We start from the raw sequence: 20,364 nt of genomic DNA, 5'->3' as shown, positions 1-20,364 counted from the left end.
GAAAAATTTCTTAATTTGCTGCAATTTCAGTCTTGCAGACTCAATTTTTTTTTTTTATGATTTTACTATTGTTCAGGCATAGTGAAGCCATCAACTGCTGAGATATTTTCGCACACTGAGAATGACAAGGAATGGAAAAAGCAGAAGAGAGAATTCCATCAGTACCTTGTCAGGTATTTTTATCGTCAAGGTCACAGTCAGAGGAGGGTGGAAGAGTTACCATGGCAACTGTTGATGGCAGGGGAAATGAAACTTTTAGCTGAAATCTTAGCAGAACCACAGTATGCATTTCATAAGTTACCACTTTGCCATCAGTCTAGTACATTTAAACATAAAACAATTTTGTAGTGTTTTTGAATGCAGTAAATGTCAAAGATCATGATTATAACTGATCATTTCATAATTTCATTTGACATGATATGCTAAAATATGACCTTACCCCCCCCCCCACCCACTCACTAAACACTTCTGCATTATGGAAAAGTTAAATTGTATAAAAACAATAAGAAATCTACATCTGTTCCTACTATTAAGTGTTGTTTTAATGAGGTGGCAGAGCATTTTTTCACAAATGCAATCTTGTCTTCAATCATACTATCAAGTATAAAGAAAAGTGAAGTGTGCTCCTCTTCAGGCAGCTCTTGTTTAACAAAAGTTACATGTAGTTTTATATTTTGGTGTCTCCCTGGCCAAGGTTGTCTCCAGATTAAATACCTTACACTGTAGATTTAAATCCTTTGAGTTACTTTTGAGTGTTATGTTGTAAGGAGGTAACCAGCAAGCTGATAGAAGGTTGGTAATGCATGCTTGTGGCTGAAAAAATGTCTTCTTCCTTATTCCTAGGGATTTATCCACATTCAAATATGAGTTTTGGTATGTGTTGAATGAGAACTTTACATTAATCAATATAAACATGTATTACAGGATGTTTGAGAGCTTGTATGATGCAGAGAATAGGTACCCATCTAATCACTATGATCTCCGACTTTACTGGTACTACCTGGAGAAAGAAGGATACAGTGCTGTTGACACATATAATCAGTTATTGCTTCGTGTTGGTGCTCTTGTGCCTGAACCAGAGAAAATAGAGGTAATATTATGTGCTGTCTTTTGATATATTTTCATATTCATTTGTTTGCTTTCAAGTTTGAGATACTTTTTTTGCTATGCCCAAAGACATTTCAGACGTACAGTAAACTCAGCCTATAATAATAGCCAGATGACTGTCAAATTGATATCATTTTATCTAGATATATTTATATTCAGGAGTCAACAAATTTGAAGACCAGAGATATGTAAAGAACAAAATTTAGATCAGTAGCCCAAAAGGTAAAGTTCATACTTGAATGTCAAAAGTTATGATATGATCGTGCATTGAAAGTCATGTCCAGTCCATGTTTTTTAGCTGACCTGAGTACCTTTGTGAAATTTTTTTAGCTTAGCATTATCTAAAAGAAATGTAATTCATGATAACTTAATGCATGCCGTATTCTATGCTGTTTCTCAACAACAGGTATGTAATGATATAACTGTTATGTAACAATTACATGTATATGTCGTTTCATGCATGTGTGATTTGTAAAGATTGTAGTTTGTCAACCTTTGCCAAGGACTTTTTGTATGCTTACCAAAAAAAAATAGGAGAAAAAAGTGGTCGATATTGGTGGGCATTTCAAATTATTATATAACTTTATTTAGTATGTGGCAGGTTGGTTGGGGTATGAATGACCTGTCTCTAGTGATAGCTTTAGTTGTTTTTACTTCAGGTTGAGAGTGTGGAAGGGAGTGGTTCAGTATCTAATATATCAGAGACAAGCTTTGTGGAGAAGTCTGAGGTTGATCAGCCTCCAATCATGTTGTTCTCCCCAGCCTCGCATAACATTCCCTCCATTTTCACAACTCCAGCTTCTGACACCAAATTGTCCGTGATTGAGGAGGCGAGTGATATAATGTCAAAGGTTTGTACTGGAATTCTTTGCATTGGATTAGAGGGACATTCTGTGATGTGCAGATATATGTACATCTGGGAAATAAAATGACATGATGGTCAAGTACCACTGATATTGACCGATTCTTTAAACATCATTATTATGGTACAAGCTGAACATATTGCATGCATTATTTTCAGGTGACCAATAGATTGGCAATGAAAATAATACAACACCATTTAAAGATAGGTTATTAGTATATTTACCATTATTTCAGATAATTAGATTAATAAGAAAACATAATTAAATATAACAACAAATATAGAACAGCAATGGCTTTTGAATAAAAGTTTTCTCACATTTAATTATGATGAAAGAAAAATGAATGTTTTGTAAATAAAGTCAGTTCATTAATAACTTTATTCTATAAATTCTTATGTATTTTTGTCCTTTTCTGACTAACTACGTGGGTTATACGAGGGTTGTCACAGAAGTAAAGAGATGTTTGTTATAACTGCTTTATTTACAGTCACTTGTGTCAATATCACTGCTTGAATATAATTTAATATGTATGCCATCTTTAAAAACGCTCTATCTAAATTCTTTTTTTCCTACTTAAAAAATCGAAGCATTTCCAAGGTAACATATGTGATGGGCAGTACACGCAATATTATATGGGTTCATAAGTAGGTCACAGCTGACATAAAAGCTAAAAAAAGGCTTAAAAATTGAAAACTTAAATGTCCAGAGCATAGATATTTGGCATGTAGCCTAACCTTCTTGTCCTCTACAAAAGTTATATAAATCATACGTAATGGATCAAAAGTGGACTTGCCATGAGGTCACTTAGTTTATAAAGACTTGTATAGTTAAACATATATACCGGTAAGTCTTCTTGTGTGAAGAACTAGGCATGTAGTCCTAGCAAATATTTTATAAATCATGCAGTTCATGTACAAAATGACACACCAAATGTGAACTAATTACTTACTTATTTTAAAATTCTTTGGGGACAATAACAATTCAAACTTCTTTGCATTCACTTTGATATAGATCTATAAAAAAGGGTTGAATTAAATTACAAACAGAAAATTAAAAAATTCAATAACATTTTTAATGGCAGCAGATACTTGACCCCAATAGGAAAAACAGCTGTTACTAAAAGCCTCTTTATACTAGTGATGAATCAGCTATTCCTTACACTGCCTTCTCTTGTTGTTGAAAAAAATAAATGCATTCTTATTTGATTTCTTAAGGCAAGGTGCAGCCAAAGTAATAAAAGCAATTATAGTAATGGAATATTGTCAAGGTGACCTAAAAATGACAAATTTAGAGGCCTTTAACAGAGGAATGAAAGTAACATGGATTATAAGGTTAATTTTATATAACAGCCAATGGCAGACACTGACACATCTTTATTTTGATGAAACTATATTGTTCACTTTTGAAAAACACTTTCTGTCAAGCACTGAGACTTACAGACAACTCTTGTTTTAATTGTTGATTTAGGTTATATCTCAGTGACCTATTATTTGCATTGAGAGCTACAGCTATAAAATTTAAACTACAAGAACTATTTCATATGCAGATTTGAACTTTGATGTCAGTTGCCCAAGATTTTGACCTTATATCTCCATTTCATTCATTCTAGTTATCAATTTTGATGTCCCTTGTCATTCAGAGCCTTAATAGTATGGTTAGTGATATACCAGGTAATAAAGATGGGCCCTCTTTTGTAACATGTTTGAAAATTTATTTTTTAGGATGATCGAAGCAGTATAGGTGACATTACCAATGGTGGAGATTCAATATTTCTTACACAAGGTACACATTAACAAAAATCATTTCATCATCTTGACATAAAGAAAAAAAGAGCTATAAAAAGTGCCACTGTCATGTTTTGAAGTAATTGAAAGTTGCTTAAATTGGTCATACCTTTGTAACCAATTTACAGATTTGATTCGATCTTAAATTAAATGACACATAATATGACCTTGACCTTACATGAAATGACCTTGACATTAAAATAGAATTAGCTTAACTTTTAATAATTTTCTTATTTTATAAAATTTGACTTAAACTTTGACAAAACAACACTCATATCAGTCAAATTATTGAACTTTGCTTGAGTTAATTTAGATAACTTTGTTATTTATTAATGTTCATACATGGGCAAAATAAAACCAATGTTAAAAACAACATATTAAATAATTAAAATATGACATTAACCTAAAATGAACTTGACCGTCAAATTAATGAACTTTGCTTGAGTTGTGTAAACTTTGTTATTTTTTTTAATAAAATTCACAACAACATGTTAAGTTATTCAAGTTTGAGCTTAAAGTGGTCATGGTCATGTTGTTGAATGAAGCTCTAATTGACATAACTGAGTAATTTATGGACAGATTTGATTCACATTGAAAAAGCAACTCTAATGACTGAATTTAAAATAAAATCAAGTATGATCTTGATCTGTAAATGATCTTAAGATCTGTTAAGGTCAAAAATGAAATTTTAATTCAGTTCCTTACACAAAAATATGTTTTTAGCATGACGTATACAAAGTATATGGAGAGCTGTCTTATTCATATAGGCGTCTGCGTCCGCATTCAGATTTTAGATTAAAGTTTTGGTGCAATAAAATATATCACCATAACTTTTTTATTTCTCACAGTATCAACTTCAGACTTCAAATATATGTGCCTTATCATCAACCACATCTTATGTGACTAGGTTCATAACACTAGAAGCAATGTTTTCAGAATAATCTCCTCTTGAAATTAGAATTTTCCTTTTTTATGCCCCCGGCTTATAGTAAATGAACTGTCCATCTATGGCTTTGGAATTTACACACTAACTAATCAATACAAAGAACATGAACAGGGCAAGTTACATAACTTTGGCTTTATTTATTTTTTTTTTTAAATTGAAATAGCTATACATATATATGTATTTATTTAATATTTTTTATAACTATTTCAATTTCATACAAAATTTTACACAGCAAAACTAAATTTTGAGTTGACCAAATCTAAAAACTAAAAGAATGTTTCCTGAAATAAAACTTATATACAATAAGATTTATACAAATATAAATGAATTCATATTCTGAAGAGCGTTTTGTTATGGCTGGATAATTGTTGTCTTTAATGTCTTTAATTCATTGAAAGTCTATTTTTTTAATCAAAATTTCAGCAAAAATAATTTTAATATCATTTAAAATGTAGAAATATTTTAAAGAGACTTATAATTATCCATGCAACCCCATAATTTAGCACTTGATTGGATAATTACCAATTATTTAATGAATGATTGACAGATCCATATGCCACCCACACATGATAAGTTCATTTTAAAAACAATACTTGTGGAAGAACAAAACTTCATAGTTGATGCAATATTATACTACATCGTCTCTTCATAAGTGTACAGTTAGTGACGACTAAATCAAAAACATTATTTTCCAACAAATGCATACAGGTATTTTGAGGTACATGTAACTAAAATGTTTAGTGATAGAAGTCATGCTAAGAAAAATTTTATTTATATATAAATATTGACACCCATATAATCAACACAAATCTTTTTCTTCTTTGTTGATGTTTGTGTCAGCTGACCTTAGAATAATACAATTTTCACGTTGACCACCAGTGAAGGCACTATTATGTTACTTTTATTGGACCACTCAAATTTAGCAGTTTATAATTGTGATGTAGATTTTACAGAAAGAGCATTATACTAACTGACTATAATATATGTTTCTCTAGACTGATGTTTGAACAATTGATTTTTTCATATCTCATACCATTTTAATTACTGATCAGTCAGAAACGTTAAACTCACTGAAGAGTAGACACTTTGCATTGTGTTCTATTTCTTATGTAGAATGCAGTAGACGGACAAATTATGATATTTGTAGTAACTTCTACAGTGTTTGTAGCACTTTTGACCTTTACAACATTTCGTCCCTTATTTGACATTATGTTCTATGTGTAACGTGATGACATCAAAAGTCTTTGTTGAAATAGATTCCAGAGTAACTGGGAATTATTGTATTTTCCTAAAATTGTAATAAGTGAAAAAGTGAAATTTTTTGCACTATATGGTTTTTCATGAGCTGCCCAAATGATACAATATACAGTCGAACTTTGTTCGCTCGAACTCAGAGGGCCTGTACAAATTTGTTTGAGAGATTGGTAGTTCGAGCCAACCGAGGTTAAACTAATTTATTACATAGAACATAGGCTTAAAGGTTTTCCAGCTTACATGGGTCAAAAGATAAATACGTCAATAGAATTGTTTCTTAGTACATCTATTTCTCGAATATGTCATATTAAGAATTATTTTCCTATTGAAAACAGCATTAACAGTACACTGTGTTAATCCATATGCATGCATATTGTAATTGGTTGAGTTTGATCGGGCGATCATTATCCAAACTGTGAACAATGTTCAAAATATATTTATATGTTTAATATGGGATGAATTTTATTTAAAACAATGAATTGATAAAATATTAAAAAACAACATTTTACAGCAGCATCTATTTGTAGTCATTTACTAAAATAAACACACGTACAAGTATCATTCTATAAATAGATTACACTGTTACAATTCACGTTACATGAACAACGGTTGTAATTAAACCGTCCGGTAAACGTCATTTATTTATTGACTTTTGCACATTTCAAGCTCTATTTTCTTTTTATCGTTACTAAAGACGGCAAATAAACAATTGTATCATAACAAACAAATCGGTTACAACACCTTTTATTTTGTATCAATTAACCTTAATTGCCTTTGTCACGATCACAAGGTGTTAAAAACATGTGTCGCCGACTGTCAATTATTTAGAACATGGCGACCCGCAACTTTTGTTGTCTGTTTGTATTCGACCGAAAAGGTGTGATGTACACTTTATTTCTACTGAAGGGACCAGAGATCAGGTTCGAGAGTTCGAGCGATGGGTGTTCGAGCGATCCGATGTAGAACAATATATATTATATAGGAATTTTGCCGGGACTGGGCGATAAGTTTGAGCGAAGGGAGGTAATCGAGGGATCCGAGTTCGAGCGAACGAAGTTTAACTGTATATAAACTGTATATTTGTGTGCATGTTAAAAATCAAAATGCCATAATTTTCTCAAATTTGTTTTAATAGCAAAATGCTGACAATTATGCACCAGGACACTTGATGAAGCATCTGTGAAAAATGAACATGGAAAACCTGGTTTCACATTGTGGAGTTTCTTGTTTTTCCTAGTTTATCTTTCTTTACTGACTGTCAAGTCTTTTATTAGTTGAGTATACTGTATCCCTTGACAGACAAGCATTGGCATTGCATGCTCATGTTTTATATATGAATAGATATAAAAAGAAACAATTGTCTACATTAGGAGCTGAAGCTGAGGAGAGGAAGTTTGACTTGAGCCCGGCTGAAGTGATAAAACTAACGTGGCATGTCAGTCAATTTATTCTAGAAATGGGACACAGGCAGACAGGGGAGACAATCCTGCAGGCCTTGAATACAACACTTATGAAGGTGAGATTGATCGAAAATGATTAAAAGAATTTCTTTAGTGTGATTATGTAGCTGAAATTAGATACTGTATATTTATAAATTTATTATTATTTTAATATTTGTATAAATTTATTGGAACCTTTCTTCTGTAGAAGACCTTGATACCACAGATTTACAGCCTATAGAAATTTAAGTTATTATGTCTGTATTTTGCATGTTGAATTGTTTTCTACTGTGGGTTATTCTACATAGCATTACTTTATAGCATTACCAGTTTTGTATTTTAAAACACTCAAACTGTTCTCTACATATGTGATGGAGGGATAATATACAATCACATTAACAAACACTAGTTATATGTAATGGTATATAAAATCTACTGCCCAGAGCTTAGATATTTGGTATGTAGAATCACCTTGTGGTCCTCTGCAAAAGTTATATATATATTATGCTCATGGGGTGAAAATTGTTCTCACTCCTGGGGTGACTTTGTCATAATTAGAGACTTATGTATGAAAATACATTTAAATTTTATTTCATGAAACTGCTATGCCCAAAGTTTGTTGTTCTTTTAAGTGATGCCATGTGTCAAAATGGATTGACCATTGGACTTTAAAAGTATTCATACATAGACTTGTATAGTAAAAATGTTTTTAAAAAAACTTCAGATAAGTTCAATGCCCAGAACTTGAAAACTTCTCTAAAAGTACAATGCCCAGAGTTTAGATATGTTGATTAACCTAGTGAAACTCTACAAAAGTATATAAATTATTCCCCCTTGCGTCAAAGTTGCTCACTTAACTTGGGTCACATTATTCATACAGACTATAATAGAGTAGAAAAAAAAACATTTCAAGCCTCTTGTTGAAAACTATAAGCCAAAAGCTTAGACATTTTGCACGTAGCATCAGTTAATGTTCCTGTACTAAAGATATTTAAATCATTCCCCTAGGGTCAAAGTTAGCCCCTGCCCTTGGGGTCTATTAGTTTATGTAGATTTATATAGGAAAACATCCTAATTAATTTGCACAAACCATTTTCTAGCTATGTGGCTTAAGTGAACGATCCAGGGCCATGATGGCCACCTTGTACTTAAGATAACTTTTTTACCTTCTTACAGAGTTATCCCCTCATTGAAAGTGATCAGCTGGTTCATTCAAAAGTTCAGGAATGTTTAGGTCAGCTATATTTAGATCAGAATGACCATGAACTTGCAGAGAAATGGTATAAGAAAGCTCTACGCACTGTTATGGATATAGTTGAACCAGAAGAATCCTCAAACTTTTTCATGGAACTTCAGGGTCTTAAAGGTATTCTTTCAATGACTGTTCAAGAATTTACTGTGCGTAATTTTATTATGAAATCTATCAGCTTCACGTAACAAAAAAAAATTAAAAAGTAGAATTTCTGCTACAAATGGTTATGACAAGATCTGTACAGGCATAAACACATATTCATATACACAAAAACTCCTGGGAATTTTTTATTCCTCTCATGTTATTTGTGATCTTTTCTTGATAATGTATTTCTTGATAAGATCAAAACTATAAAAGAAATGAAGTAAAAATATTTACAGTATTACAGCTATAGGTTATTACAATAAATTGCCATACTTTATAGTATTGTATCTGTGTATTTCTATATCCTTATTGTTTACCTAGTAAAATATATAAAACATGATGATTTCAGGAAAAATTATACAACAGATTGGATGTCTACATTTGCAGAAAGGTTCAATAGATGATGCTGATGACCTCCTGGAAGAAGCTCATGACCTCGTGGTGGTCACAAATAAACTGACTGCCAGGGCAACAATCCTATTTCACATAGGAATTGTGAGGTAATAATGCCTGCTAATACTGCCCCTTAATGCTTTATAAAAGGTAATTTATCATTGTTACATCCCACAAAACTTAGTCTGCTTTGTAGAATTCACTTTGTCCTGTCACATCCCCTCAAGTGTATGCTATTCTATCCCAATTGTTATGTTATGCCACAATCATGTAATGGGAAGGGCAGGGAGGGGTGTTGTCTTGTGGTGATTACAATGTAAGTATGTGTGTTAGTCTGTACATATGTATGTATTAGTGTATCATGGCATATAGCCCTAAGTGCAGCTGGACTTTATGTCAGGTCATTAACGTATTCATGCATGATGGAATTTCAAAGTAAATTTGTAAACATGAAATGTCTTGCAAGGTCCAGGTTAAACTTCATAAACTTGTGATAAAGCTTAGCTGTAGCTCATGTCCAGACAATTACTTCTGCATACATGGTTGGAAATTTAAACAAAATTAGTAGACAAGATCACCATAAATAGATGATGAATCCTGTGCAGTGTATCTTATGTTATAAAAACTAGTTGTATTTACTCATGAAAAGATAGTAATGAGGTTACAACCCTACCACCTTTATCAAAGGAAATAAAACCAGCAGATAATCAAAGCACTGAAAGTACTGAAGTATACATTGCTTGATAATATAATCCATTTTTGTCATCAAGGCCATGTTGATTTTAACCTACTGACCTCAAAAACAATAGGGGTCATCTTCTGACCAAGGTCAATGTCCCTAACAAGTGACTCACACCAAGGCTTTCTTCTTCCAAAGTTATTTATGAGACAAGGAAGATGTGATGTTCCATCTGTGTATTGCTAGGCAAACTGATAGATGAGCAATAAAGAAATCATTTTTTGAAACACCCGTTAAATGGACTGCAGTATAGAATATTGAAACAGTCATATTTAGTTTCCAGTGATGCTATCTAATAAAATACATGATCTGGCTTGAACTCTATACAAAGTCAATTAATTGAATAATCCTACAAGACTTAATTACCAAATTAAAGTACATCCTTTTGTATAGCTTTCCATGTTACAGATCTATGTACTGTACTTTGATGCATTAATACATGTATATATTCTGGTGTGTTGTATTCATCTCTACACATTAATTTTCAAATGCATTACTTTATCATTTATTAATAAAAATGAAATCTGTAATCAAAACAATTCAAATGTACTATAATATTTACATTATTCAATAATTGTTACATAATTATAGTCTTCATATACAACCTTTCCAAGAAATTCATTTATATTGGACAGCAAGTTAACAAGGGTTTTTCCATAATCAGGCTGTGTTACCAACTTCTTAACTTTAGATGAACCATTGAGCTAAAACCTTTTTTCTATTTTTTGGCTACTGTGACCTACTTCTGATTTTTAACCAAGGTGATCCATGTTCAAACTTGAGCAAAACCTGTCACACACATTCTTACGATGTTGTGTGAAAATTGGGGCAAAAGTGTGACCAGTCGAGTGTTAACAAACTAAATGACCAGCAGATTGTTAACAACTGTAATGTCATCGTCGGATTCACATGGTTGATTAACATTTAACATGACATAACTGATAAATGTCAATGGTTCGGCCGTGGGTATCCGACGATGCTAAATGTGGACAGACCACAGTTGACAGAAGATGGATGACCGACATTCAATAATCTAAAACCTCACCCTGAGCCAACCTATAAGTTTCACCACTGAAATAAATAATAAGATACTGCGTAATGATTTAGATGATGTGTAGCCATTATATCAGAAGTAAATTATTGCTTTTCTATATATGTTCTTTACTCTATTTGTAACTACGGGCAAAGTTCATATAGCATATAAATGTATAAACGATTGCTTTAGTTTTTACTGTAAACAATAAAATAAAAGTTAATTATTATTGAAAAGTCTAATTTTATGGGTATTTTTCATTTTATATAGCCTTTCTTATCGCAGGGTCCAATGTGGTTTTCGGCTTCCCATGTTTTTTAACACTGACTGTTACATAGCCGAAAAAACACAAGTTTTTCACAAAAAAATGACTGACATTTTACAATGGTAATAAAATTTATGTAATAGTTTATTTCATTTAAACAGTTGAAAATGTATTTAGCAGCACTTTTTTGAAATATATTCTATTTTATCGCAAGTAAAAATGTTTTTGTTTGTTTGTTTGTTTGATTTGGTTTTTGTTTTTTTTGTTTGTTATTTTTTTTTTTTTTTTTTTTTTTTTTGACTTTTCTATGTTTTGACGCTAGGCAGTAACCATAGCCGAAAAAAAACACTTTCATACAATGTTTATTACAAAAATATTACTGATATTTTACATCGCTTACAAATATGATGTTATAATCATTCTTTTAGACGTTTGAAAAAAATTATTTAAAAGTTCTTATTTTAAAAATGTCCATGTCATCGCCAGTAAAATGTGTTTCTTTTTTGTTGTTTTTTTTTTTTACTTTTCCATGTTTTTGACCCTAGACCGTTACATAGTTGAAAAACACTTTCATACTGTATTTATGGACATTTTCCATTGGTAACAAAAAAAGTAATAGTAAAAGTAATAGTCATTTAAAAGGTTGAAAAAAAAAGTAGCGGCTCTTGTTTTAACTACTACTATTTATCGCTCGTAAAAATGTGTTTTTCGGCTTTTCCACGTTTTTGACGCTAGACTGTTACGTTGCCGAAAAACACTTTCATATCGCATTAAATACAGAATAGAATCATTCTCTAATTTACACTGGTTGCAAAAAGAAAGTAAATTTTAATCATTTAAAGGATAGAAAAAAGTAGATAAAACTAATTTTGTTGGAATTATACCAATTGTAATCGCCATAAAAATTGTTTTTTTCGGCTTATCCATATTTTTCAAGCTTACCGTTGAGTTCCAAAACATTTTTTATAGTGTGTTCTTTTCGACTTATAATGCTGACAATTGATAATTTATTGATCGGAATTGTGAAAACAATTTCTCTAGTGATTAAAATGGAAATTAGCATTTTTTTTTGCCTGTGACATGTGTTTTCGGCTTTCTATGTGCGACGCAAGCTCAGCGAATCATTTATCAGCGTATTTATGATATATTATCGATTTAAAACTGATTTATTGAACCATTTCATCAAATAACCTCAAAATTGTTTATATTGCTTGAATTTAATCACAGCCTTAATATTTCTTTTGTATTTTTAGTGTTTTCGGTATTGTTTGTGTGTTTTTTATGGTGTTTTTCGGCAATCATCCATGCACCATAATATAAGCAGATTAAATAATTCCTATTTTAATGTATTTAACCTGATTTACATTAGTTTCAATGATTATTTCTTATCGTCGAATCCTGGCCACATATGCTTATATTGAGCTCCATGCTTTGGCTTAATCCGTCATATCCCAAGTTCAATGAATTGTTATGGGTCGAACGGTCGAGCGGCTCGAATCTTTATTTTTACCCGTTACTGAATCATGCAATCTTCGCTGAATTCGAAACATATTTCTTTTAAAAAATTCTAAGGTATACAAAGTTTGAAATTGAAAAATCATGTGTAAAAAAGGTATTCAAAGAATAGGCTTACGAATTTCTATTTTTCGAAGCACGGATAATTGCCAGGTTTAAAAAAAAACAAAAAAACATTTTCCGGTGTCATACGCTGGTAAATTTTGTTACGGAGCTCCATACTCATTTTGTAAAACATTATAGGCCAATTTTATTGCATAAATGTAAATCAGGAATTTTATTTGATTAAATATCTATCTGGGATGTTTCGTCCCATTTATATAATTCTGACGACTTTACTATATTTACGATGTATTCATTCATACTAGCAAGCGCATGCATATATGTGAAGTTTAACGCGTAGGTATAAACTACGATTTTATCAATGAACTGTTATTTAAAGGAATGTAGAGTCTATTATTTCATGAAAATGAACGATTTGGAACTTTCAAAGCATTTAAACAACTTTGCAAACACTATATAAATGATGTGTAGTCGGAATGTAACGCTACTGCAGAATGAAGAACTAGTTTCTATAACGGTTTTTATCCGGGAGTGGATGTTGTTCGGTAACAACTTAACCTGTAACGATTTCCGAGATATAGCTTATAACTCTGTATACATTGCAAGCAATGTATACAAAAACTGTAAGCTACAATTTTCAAAGAGTTAAAAGCTGTTCCGTTGAAGATAATACGCTTGTGGCATCGTTAACGTCAATTTTTAAGCTAAACCATGCGCCGCATTGCTTTACATGTACATGCCAATAACAATGTAACTTTTTTATTTGTTTATATTTCTTGTTGGTATTTTTTGTATCATTTAGGGGATAGATTCCGATTTATGTTCAGTTATGTAAATGCCAGTAACAGGTTAAGAATAATCTACAAAGTCCAGTCAATTTTTGATCATTCCTCGTACTTAGAGACAAAACAAGACTTGCTACCAAACCAACATTTTGAATTATTGTAATATGACCTTGACCTTAAATTGACCTTAACAATCAAGGTCAAATAAATGGAATTCTCTTTTTTTTCTTGTAACTGCTATAACTTTGTTATTTTAAATTATAAATGAATTTTTGCCTATATTTTCTTAACTTTGTCATTTATTTATGGAAATGATTCATACTTGGACAAAACAACAGTTTCCATTGCAATCAAGAGTTATGCCCCTTATTCAGCAAAATTTTGGTGTAATTATTGGTTTTCACAGAATAGTTTTAAAGAGATTTCACTAAATGTGTTTATATTTTGGCATTCAGTATGTACTAACAAAAGACAAGTTAAATTTGCATTCAGCTGATTGCAACCTGATTTAATTGATTTCTTTCAATCAAAATGAAATTCAAGTCATAATGTTCAATTATCTTCAATTACTTATACAATGTATGAGAAAATAAGACTATTTTTCTCTTACAATTGTTGGAAGGAAAATTCATGATCTGAGCCATTTACAACAATAATTTTGCTCTCTTTCTATTTGCATGATACCTTCTTGTTAATTTGCCATCTGGCATATATTGCCCAGTCTCAGGGGAGCTAATTTTTATATATTTCAGAATGCTTCAGAATGATTATTTGATGGCAGAGACAAACTTACGCAAGAGTTTAATGCTAAGACAGATGTGGTATGGTAGAAATCACACTTTGGTAGCAGACATTCTTTTCCAACTGGGGGTACTTATGGCAGATGAAAAAAATGATAAAGGGTAAATGGACAGTTTTGACTGTAAAATAGTATTTACATATTACTAGCACTACCTGTATTAAGAACATGAATTAATAGCCAAATAAAGTTAATAACACTGGTCTTATCAATTTTTTTAGCTCATCTGTTTCGAAGGAAAAATGGATTTGATTTATACTTGGAGAAAAAAACACTTATGACTGAAATGACATGTTGGCCTTCATGGGTCAAATTATTGAATTTAGTTCAAAACTTCAAATTGTCATAACCTTGTTATTTATTTGCAAATTTGAATTATACTTAGACAAAACAACACATATTACAAAACCAACATGTTGAATTATTCTGATATTACTTTGACCTTTAATTGACTTTCATGGTCAAACTATTGAAATTTACTTAAATTGTCATAACTTTGTTATTTATTTTATGGATTTGGGTTATTCTTGGACAAAAAAACACTTACTCTACAAAATTGACAATGATGATTAATTCAAATGTCACCTAGACTGAAGTAATTAAAGTTAAACAATAATTTGTTCAAGAGAGTTATGTTTTCTAGGAGTATTTCATTCTTTCTTCAATGTTTTGACCATAGAATTAAGAAATAGAGTGTGGTCCCCACTTGGCAGTGGCTTTTAAATATATGGTAGACCATTTATTCCGGAGTATAATAAGCAATGATGATGTATCAGTGACTTCAGAAATTAGATGGATGTCATTAACTGGTGACATTAAAAAGATTTTAAGCTTTATTTCTTCACCCACAATGCAGTTTTGAGTGAGACTACATATTTCCATGAGAATGTTAGATGTCAGCAGAAGTATAAGTTGTATGTCTGCCTGAAAATAGCTTATATCATATGAAAGCATGTGTCTCACTTTCAAGGGTAAAATAGACTTTAAGTATTAATTTTGTTCATAAAATATAATCATAAATATAACCATAAAAAGTTTTCTGTTTTAACTTACCTGATCAAAAGCGCTCAGAGCGGAGCTTTTATGATGGCAGTGTGTCCATCTTCCTTTTTATACCCCCGCACAACAAAGTTGTAAGGGGGGTATACTGGAATCAGCTTGTCCGTCCGTCCGTCCGGCCGTCCGTCCGTCCGGCTGTCCGTCGGTTTTTTCTTGTCCGCCCAATAACTTAAGATTCCTTTGACCCTTAGTCTTCATATTTGGCATGGAGGTTAGTCATGATTAGTAGATGACCCCTATTGATTTTGAGGTCACTAGGTCAAAGGTCAAGGTCACAGGGGCCTTGACTTCAAAAAGCTTGTCCACCCAATAACTTAAGATTCCTTTGACCTACAGTCGTCATATTTGGCATGGAGGTTAGTCATGATTAGTAGATGACCCCTATGGATTTTTAGGTCAAAGGTCAAGGTCACAGGGGCCTTGACTTTAAAAAGCTTGTCCGCCCAATACCTTAAGATTCCTATGACCCAAAGTCTTCATATTTGGCATGGAGGTTAGTCCTGATTAGTAGATGACCCCTTGTGACTTTGAAGTCACCAGGTCAAAGGTCAAGGTCACAGGGGCCTTGACTTCAAAAAGCTTGTCCGCCCAATAACTTAACATTCCTTTGACCCACAGTCTTCATATTTGGCATGGAGGCTAGTCATGATAAGTAGATGACCCCTATTGACTTTGAGGTCACCAGGTCAAAGGTCAAGGTCACAGGGACCTTGACAAAAAAAAAGCTTTTCTTCTCAATTGCTAAAGAATGTCCTGTCCGCAATGTATTTATTTTGACATTTTCACATTTGAAGCATGTAGAATACATAACTTAGTAACCTCAGATTTGGCAGGGAGGTTGTCCTTGAGCTCTAAATGGCCACTGTTGATTCTGACAAACTGGTATGCGGGGGTATTCACGCCATGATAGTGGCAGTTCTAGTTTTCTTTGTTATCCAAACTGTTTTAAATGGCATCTCCTCCACAAGGTGGATTTTGATCAAACTTTACAAGTTGATACTTAGGTGGCCAAACGTTATATTATTATAAACATTATATATAAGTTTCAGTCCTGTGTGTAAGTAGCTCAAGGGAGCTTATAAATAGTTATATAGGATTTTCTTTTTCAAATGTATTGCCAAAGCTTAGATATATGGCATCGAGCGTTGGCTAGTGAATCTATGATGAATTTATATAAGTCATGTCGTTTATAAACAATATAAATTTATAAAAAAAAAACTTCTCAGAAACTACAATGCTCAGAGCTTAGATATTTGGCATGTAGCATCACCTTGTGGTCCTCTACAAAAGTTACATAAATCATGCTCCTATGGTCAAAATAGGCACAACCTCTGTAGACTTACATAGGAAAATACCTTCAAATCTTCTTTGTGAAATCACAATCGCCAGAGCTTTGATATTTGGCATATGGTATTTCTGCTGACATCTACAAATGTTTTAAGAAAATATGTAGCTTGGGTTAAAAAAGAAAACCTTAAGAGTCCTTATTAATGACTTTAGCATTGAAGAACTGTAACCTTCTCTAGCAGGTGAGCAATCCAGGGCCATCTAACTCTCTTCTTTGATTTTAGATTTGATAAAAGAGCTGCCAGTGATGCATTGCGCAGATGTCTCGAGATACGAGAATTCCACCTTGACAAAGATCATATTCAAGTTGCTGAATGTCTGTTTGAGCTAGGTATTTATAGTTGTTTTTTTTATGATACCTCACATAAACTTTTTACTTTATAGCCAAATGTACCGTCACATGGTGTTATTTCAATCTATCATTCTGGAACTGAATATCACCCAGTCAATAATTTTTTTGCAATACTCCCCATGGGTAAGTAATCTATATAGACTTAAGAAAAAGTATTGTTCTAGTTCTCTCCCCTGGCCACTCTGCTCCAATAAACTTTTTAGCTCACCTGTCACTTTGTGACAGGGTGAGCTTTTGTGATCGCCTTTCGTCAGGCGTCCGTCCATCCGTCATCCGTCCGTCCGTCGTCCGTAAACTTTTACTTTAAATGACATCTCCTCATAAACCACTAAGCCAATTTCATCCAAACTTCACAGGATTGTTCCTTTGGTGGTCACCTTTGAAAATTGTTAAAGAATTTAATTCCATGCAGAACTCTGGTTGCCATGGCAACCAAAAGAAAAACTTTAAATTTCTTCTTCTAAAAAACCCAAAGAGCTAGAGCTTAAATATTTGGCATGAAACATCTTCTAGTGAGTGTCTACCAAGTTTGTTCAAATAAAAGCCCTGGGGTCAAAATTGGCCCCCCCAGGGGGTCATTGATTTTCCCTATATGTATATAGTAAAAACTTACAAAATCTTCTTTTAAAGAACCCAAAGAGCTAGAGCTAAGATATTTAGCATGAAACATCTTCTAATGGGTGTCTACCAAGTTTGTTCAAATAAAAGCCCTGGGGTCAAAATTGGCCCCGCCCCAGGGGGTCATTGATTTTTCCTATATGCATATAGTAAAAACTTAAAAATCTTCTTTTAAAGAACCCAAAGAGCTAGAGCTAAGATATTTAGCATGAAACATGTTCTAATGGATGTCTACCAAGTTTGTTCAAATAAGAGCCCTTGGATCAAAATTGGACCCGCCCCAGGGAGGTCATTGATTTTCCCTATATGAATATAGCAAAAAACTTAAAAATCTTCTTTTAAAGAACCCAAAGAGCTAGAGCTAAGATATTTAGCATGAAACATGTTCTAATGGATGTCTACCAAGTTTGTTCAAATAAGAGCCCTTGGGTCAAAATTGGCCCCGCCGCAGGGGACATTGATTTTCCTTATATGTGTATAGCAAAAACTTAAAAATCTTCTTCGAAAAAACCCGAATAGCTAGAGTTTAGATATTAAGCATGAAACATCTTCTAGTAAGTGTCTACAAAGATTGTTCAAATAAAAGCCCTTGGGTCAAAACTGGCCCTGCCCCAGGGGTGTAATTGTTTTTAAATATTAAATTAATGTGTAAAGAAAAAACTTAAAAATCTTCTTTTAAAAAACCCAACGAGCTAGACCTTAGATGTTTGGCATGAAACATCTTCTAATGGGTGTCTACCAAGTTTGTTCAAATAAAAGCCCTGGAGTTTAAACTGGCCCCGCTCTGTGGGGCCTATATACAGGTGAGCGACTTCAGGGCCATCATGGCCCTCTTGTTACTATATTAAAATGTTTTCCTTTTAAAATGTTATTCAGCATGATAAATATTATCAATATTATAATCTGTCTGGGGGGTTATTTCAGTTTTTAGGTTGCTAATATACACTTTAACCCTAAGGGACATGTGTTATTATCCCCCGCCGATGGAATCGGGAGGGGGATATAGTTTTGGCGTTGTCCGTCCGTCTGTCCATCCGTACGTCCGAATTTCGTTTCTGGAGTAGTTCTCTGCAACTACTGGATGGAATTCAACGAAACTTTATGGGAATCATCAATATCAAGAGGAGATGCGCATATCGTCGGCTTGTTCCGGTCCGACCCTTTAACTCAGAGTTATGGCCCTTGATTAGTAAAAATCGTTTCCGCGCCACTTCTCTGCAACTACTGGCTGGAATTCAACAAAACTTTATGGGAACCTTCAATATCAAGAGGAGATGCGCATATTGTCGGCTTGTTCCGGTCAGACACTTTAACTCAGAGTTATGGCCCTTGATTAGTTATGCAATATGCATATGGAGTAAAAATCGTTTCCGTAGTAGTTCTCTGCAACTACTGGCTGGAATTCAACGAAACTTTATGGGAATCATCAATATCAAGAGGAGATGCGCATATCGTCGGCTTGTTCCGGTCAGACCCTTTAACTCAGAGGTATGGCCCTTGATTAGTTATGTAGTATGCATATAGAGTAAAAATCGTTTCTGCGCTACTTCTCTGCAACTACTGGCTGGAATTCAACGAAACTTCATGGGAACCTTCAATACCAAGAGGAGATGCGCATATTGTCGGCTAGTTCCGGTCAGACACTTTAACTCAGAGTTATGGCCCTTGATTAGTTATGCAGTATGCATATAGAGTAAAAATCTTTTCCGCGCTACTTCTCAGCAACTACTGGCTGGAATTCAACGAAACTTTATGGGAACCTTCAATACCAAGAGGAGATGCGCATATCGTCGGCTTGTTCCGGTCAGACACTTTAACTCAGAGTTATGGCCCTTGATTAGTTATGCAGTATCCATATAGAAAAATATTTGTTTCCTCGCTACTTCTCTGCTTCTACTGGTTGGAATTCAATGAAACTGTATGGGATACTAAGAGGAGATGTGCATATTGTCGCGATGTTCCCGGTCAGATACTTATAACTCAGATTTATGGCCCTTGATTAGTTATGCAGTATGCATACATCTCATTGGCATTTCCAGATTTTACTATTTAACACAAAATTATGGCTCTGTTATTGCCCTGAATATTTATCAAGTTCAAAGAATATTACTGTTTATGCCATGATTTATATATAAATAAAGCCTTATGTCTTCAGTTGTAACGTGTTAATAATAACCAGTACTCGGCGGGGAATATAAATTCAACGAATTTGCTTGTTTTATAATAATACTCCATCTTTATATTCATTTGACAATCATAATCAATGATTTTATTCATATCTTTTTTTATTCTGACACGTCCATATGTGTTTCTGATTTTCTGTCCTATACTAAGTCTTGCAATGAACTTTTTGAACATCCATCTGCTTGTCTCTTAGGAATATGTTATCTGCTCTGTATGTTTTGATCTGATTGAAGGAAATAGAAATTACAGTATAATAGAAATATTTACCATAATGAGACAATGTGCAGAGTGCAGGTTAGGGTTTTGTCAGGTCAGGGTCACAGTGGTTGTTTATGAATTTCAAAATTGATAAAAGGAAATAAACAAAAATTGGCAGCAATTGCTGTGCAAAATACAGGTTAAGGCTTTCTCAGATTCTAATGT

At 33.0% G+C, this 20,364-nt stretch overlaps 1 protein-coding gene across 1 annotated transcript in view; it reads left to right on the top strand.

The window, feature by feature from the left end:
• LOC132745238 (TPR repeat-containing protein DDB_G0287407-like) overlaps nt 1-20,364 on the top strand; it is a 58,473-nt gene that overhangs the window by 24,340 nt on the left and 13,769 nt on the right. Inside the window, exons 10-18 of the mRNA XM_060734094.1 lie at nt 77-281; nt 925-1,090; nt 1,767-1,958; nt 3,692-3,752; nt 7,325-7,470; nt 8,570-8,759; nt 9,139-9,289; nt 14,335-14,484; nt 17,012-17,118. Of these exons, the coding sequence (XP_060590077.1) occupies nt 77-281; nt 925-1,090; nt 1,767-1,958; nt 3,692-3,752; nt 7,325-7,470; nt 8,570-8,759; nt 9,139-9,289; nt 14,335-14,484; nt 17,012-17,118 (1,368 nt within the window). The remainder of the gene's footprint in view (nt 1-76; nt 282-924; nt 1,091-1,766; nt 1,959-3,691; nt 3,753-7,324; nt 7,471-8,569; nt 8,760-9,138; nt 9,290-14,334; nt 14,485-17,011; nt 17,119-20,364) is intronic.

The sequence above is a fragment of the Ruditapes philippinarum genome, unplaced genomic scaffold (genome assembly GCF_026571515.1).
Source record: "Ruditapes philippinarum isolate M1 unplaced genomic scaffold, ASM2657151v2 ctg8_1_1_1_1, whole genome shotgun sequence".
In the NCBI taxonomy this organism is placed as follows: domain Eukaryota; kingdom Metazoa; phylum Mollusca; class Bivalvia; order Venerida; family Veneridae; genus Ruditapes; species Ruditapes philippinarum.
The sequence above is the reverse complement of the archived record's forward strand: the minus strand, read 5'-3'. Positions and strand labels throughout refer to the sequence as shown.